Source organism: Trichinella spiralis, assembly GCF_000181795.1.
Source record: "Trichinella spiralis strain ISS 195 chromosome Unknown Scfld3187, whole genome shotgun sequence".
Taxonomy (NCBI): Eukaryota; Metazoa; Nematoda; class Enoplea; order Trichinellida; family Trichinellidae; genus Trichinella; species Trichinella spiralis.
In genome coordinates this window covers 1-1,994 of record NW_003530126.1, presented here as the reverse complement: position 1 = coordinate 1,994, position 1,994 = coordinate 1, and the positions used below count along the sequence as shown (strand labels likewise).

General features: G+C 30.8%; 1 protein-coding gene across 1 annotated transcript; it reads right to left on the bottom strand.

The window, feature by feature from the left end:
- Nucleotides 1–840: 840 nt before the first annotated feature.
- Tsp_13131 (TPR repeat-containing protein) lies at nucleotides 841–1,889 on the bottom strand. Its single transcript, XM_003368052.1, has 5 exons — nucleotides 1,735–1,889; nucleotides 1,554–1,660; nucleotides 1,449–1,500; nucleotides 1,071–1,278; nucleotides 841–945 (listed from the first exon to the last, which is right to left on the bottom strand). Exons 1-5 carry the CDS (start codon nucleotides 1,887–1,889, stop codon nucleotides 841–843), a joined length of 627 nt encoding a protein of 208 aa, XP_003368100.1.
- Nucleotides 1,890–1,994: the final 105 nt, after the last annotated feature.

Genomic DNA, 1,994 nt, shown 5'->3' with positions numbered 1-1,994 from the left:
AGCATTTATGTGGTGTTACACGTCAAACTTGTAAACGGGTAAATGTTTTTTGTCAAAATGAAATATAGTTAATTTATAAGTTAACAGTGAAGTCCATTTTTCAACGATTTGTCATTTACATTTTTTAGAAAATTTGGTTATTTTTTACTTTCAACATGTTAGCATGCAATAAATTGAGTGGTTAAGGCGATCAAGTCTTAATGAGTCATATTTTTAATTTTTTTCGAAATTTTCAGTCTCGTTGAAGAAATATATTTTTAACTTTTATAATAATTACGACAGTAACATGTATTCCTTTTTTTATTCCTTATTTAAATTGATTGCATTTTCGGTTAAAAGCTTTTCTGATTTCAGCTATTCTTTGGTAGCTTAACATTTTCAAGTAATGAATTTATGTCTTTTCCATACTGCTTCTTTTTTCGACAAATTTCCATTGATGGGTTTGCCTGGAACCCGCATTACTGTGAATATTAGATGTCGTCTGATCAAACTAGAATCTTGAACTGAAATCTTGAATATCAATCTCTTTTTGTTGTTGATTTGCTGTTGAAAAATTACAGTAATAAAGAAAAAAGAATTGGCAAGTTTAATCGATTTTCTCCAAAATGAAGGTCAGTTTTACGTTTAATGCTCCAACATTATTATTATTAACCAATTCACTGCTAATTGAGATACTGAAGAAAAAAAGAGTATGATCATGATGACGTAAATTTTACTTTTTATATTCAATTGAAAAACCACAGAATAATTTCATTTTCTGAAATACGCCACACTACTGAAAATCATAATTAATAAAAACTTTTTAAATAATAAAATGGACGAACAACGAAGGCAGTCAAACTATTCTTCTTGTGGGTCTTCGTCGTCAGAATCGTCGCTCTCAAGTATAAATCGATCCCTTGGGATGCGACGTATTTCTGAGCCAGAATCGCTTTCTTCACTTTCCTGAATTATGAAGAACATTATTATGTTGTTTTTTCTTGCAGTATTTGTTTCATCAGCAAAGTAAAAACTGAACATTCATATCCGCCTAGCGTGAACAAAAAAAAATACAATTTTATTATACTTACAAAAGCATAACGTTTTCGAGAAGGTGGTTTGATTTCTGTTTTTATCTCCGCCGTTTCTGGTTCATCAAAAACTTCCCTAATCACATCATCAACGTCAACATCATCACCTTGAGCTTCAAAATCTTCCTTTTTAACAACAATATTAGATTGACTGACATCCGACTGTTCCGGAGTCCCCAAATAAGTGCTTGGTCTTTCCATGGCATCCCTGTATAATGAACGTGTGCATCAATAACAAATATGAAATGAAATTAAAATTAAAAAAAAACAAGAAATTAAAATTGGAACCGTTCAACATCGAACGTAAACATATTGTTGTTTATGCTTATTAAAAAATAAATAACGCAAAAAAGTAATAAAAAAAAAGAAAAAGCATACTTTGCACTATCGCCGGAAGACGAAGTGGATGACAAGATTTCACGACTTTTAACTAAAAACAAAAAATTAATAAAAAGTTTGACAACTTATTATTAATATTATTACTTTTTGCTTTCTGCTTGGCATTCAAATCGGACAATGCCTCACGACGATTTTTAGGCTTAGAAACATTTGCCGTAGAAGCTTCAGCTTCACTGTCAGTAGTAGCAGTTCTGTATTGTTGTTGAACGTAAAAAGAGAAATTCACAAAAAACAGATATTCCTATTCAAGAAAAAATTAACATACCGTAAACGACGTTTTTCATTCTGTCTACCGCGTCGTTCTTTTGGCAACGCTTTGGGTTTCCTCTTTTTTGGCAACGACTGACGGCCAGGTTCCCAATCGCCGAGATCACTGTCATCATTGACAAACTCTTCATCTTTTCGCTTTCTACCCTGCATGGAAAAATTACTTCACTTTCTCATGAACGTTAATATATATATATATATATAAATATAGATATATATATACATATATATATAAATATATATAAAGATATATATATA